This window comes from Conger conger, chromosome 13 (genome assembly GCF_963514075.1).
Source record: "Conger conger chromosome 13, fConCon1.1, whole genome shotgun sequence".
In the NCBI taxonomy this organism is placed as follows: domain Eukaryota; kingdom Metazoa; phylum Chordata; class Actinopteri; order Anguilliformes; family Congridae; genus Conger; species Conger conger.
This window is the reverse complement of record NC_083772.1, coordinates 48,213,458-48,215,957: the sequence shown is the minus strand read 5'-3', so window position 1 is coordinate 48,215,957 and position 2,500 is coordinate 48,213,458. Positions and strand designations below refer to the sequence as shown.

General features: G+C 49.5%; 1 protein-coding gene across 2 annotated transcripts in view; it reads right to left on the bottom strand.

Moving 5' to 3' along the window:
• The window catches only part of vps53 (VPS53 subunit of GARP complex), a 22,092-nt gene that overhangs the window by 12,184 nt on the left and 7,408 nt on the right, over positions 1-2,500 (bottom strand). For both annotated transcript variants that reach the window (XM_061217039.1, XM_061217040.1), the window contains exon 7: positions 33-152. In XM_061217039.1, the coding sequence (XP_061073023.1) occupies positions 33-152 (120 nt within the window). The remainder of the gene's footprint in view (positions 1-32; positions 153-2,500) is intronic.

Here is a 2,500-nt window from a genome sequence, read left to right as displayed (position 1 = left end):
GTGTAACCCTGCTAGTGCGTGAGTGTGTGTACCTCTCAGATAGCTGGCGGATCTGTGGGATGCTCATGTACTTGTGGAAGTGTTCCAGCACGTTGACCACACCCTGCAGCAGGTTAGCCACCTCCCCATACTGTCTCCTCCGGGTCATAGCCCTGCAACACACAGCATGAGTTACTGCACACACACATATACACTCATATATACACTCTCACTCTCACATTCACACTCACATATACACTCTCACTCTCACACTCACATATACCCTCTCACTCTCACACTCACATATACCCTCTCACTCTCACACTCACATATACACTCTCACACTCACATATACACCCTCACTCTCACACTCACATATACACTCTCACTCTCACACTCACATATACACTCTCACTCTCACACTCACATATACACTCTCACTCTCACATATACACTCTCACTCTCACACTCACATATACACCCTCACTCTCACACTCACATATACACTCTCACACACACACTCACACTCTCTCACACACACACACACACACACACACACTCTCTCACACACACAGCATGAGTTACTGCACACACACATACACTCACATATACACTCTCACTCTCACATATACACTCTCACTCTCACACTCACATATACACTCTCACTCTCGCATATACACTCTCACACACACAGCATGAGTTACTGCACACACACACATACACTCACATATACACTCTCACACACACACTCACACTCTCTCACACACACACACACACACACACACACACACACACACACACACACACAGCATGAGTTACTGCATACACACATACACTCACATATACACTCTCACTCACACACACTCACACTCTCACACACACACACAGCATGAGTTACTGCATACACACACACACACTCACATATACTCTCACTCACACACACTCACACTCTCACACACACACACACACACAGCATGAGTTACTGCATACACACACATACACACTCTCACTCTCACACTCACATATACACTCTCACTCTCACACACTCACACTCTCTCACACACACACACACACACACACACACACACAGCATGAGTTACTGCACACACACACATACACTCACATATACACTCTCACACACACACTCACACTCTCTCACACACACACACACACACACACACACACAGCATGAGTTACTGCATACACACATACACTCACATATACACTCTCACTCACACACACTCACACTCTCACACACACACACAGCATGAGTTACTGCATACACACACACACACTCACATATACTCTCACTCACACACACTCACACTCTCACACACACACACACACACACACAGCATGAGTTACTGCATACACACACATACACACTCTCACTCTCACACTCACATATACACTCTCACTCTCACACACTCACACTCTCTCACACAGCATGAGTTACTGCATACACACACACACATATACACTCTCACTCTCACACTCTCTCACATACAGCATGAGTTACTGCACACACACACACACACATATCATGAGCTACTGCACTCACACACAGACATGCGCACATTCACACACAATCACATGAATACACACAAACACACATAGACACACACACAGTACACAGAGACACAAATGCACACACATTGGCGGTCACTCGAAGCGAGTATAACTGTCCTCTGTTGTAGGGTGGTCTCACGTGAGACAGCTGTAGTGGCCGATCCGTGATCCACATACGTTTGTGCAGTGCAGGCGGGGTGAGTGGCGCTGGTTGGGCCTTGCGCTTCTCTCTCCCCTTGCTTGCTGTGCTGCTGCAGTGGCAATGGCGCAGTTATCACTCGTGCTGTGGCGTTGGTTATCACTCGTGCTGTGGCGTTGGTTATCACTCGTGCTGTGGCGCTGGTTATCACTCATGCTGTGGCGTTGGTTATCACTCGTGCTGTGGCGCAGTTATCACTCGTGCTGTGGCGCAGTTATCACTCGTGCTGTGGCAGTGGTTATCACTCGTGCTGTGGCGTTGGTTATCACTCGTGCTGTGGCGCAGTTATCACTCGTGCTGTGGCGCAGTTATCACTCGTGCTGTGGCAGTGGTTATCACTCGTGCTGTGGCGCAGTTATCACTCGTGCTGTGGCGGTTATCACTCGTGCTGTGGTGCAGTTATCACTCGTGCTGTGGCGCTGGTTATCACTCGTGCTGTGGCATTGGTTATCACTCGTGCTGTGGCGCAGTTATCACTCGTGCTGTGGCGCAGTTATCACTCGTGCTGTGGCGCAGTTATCACTCGTGCTGTGGCGCAGTTATCACTCGTGCTGTGGCGCTGGTTATCACTCGTGCTGTGGCGCTGGTTATCACTCGTGCTGTGGCGCTGGTTATCACTCGTGCTGTGGCGCTGGTTATCACTCGTGCTGTGGCGCTGGTTATCACTCGTGCTGTGGCGCTGGTTATCACTCGTGCTGTGGCGCTGGTTATCACTCGTGCTGTGGCGTTGGTTATCACTCGTGCTGTGGCGCT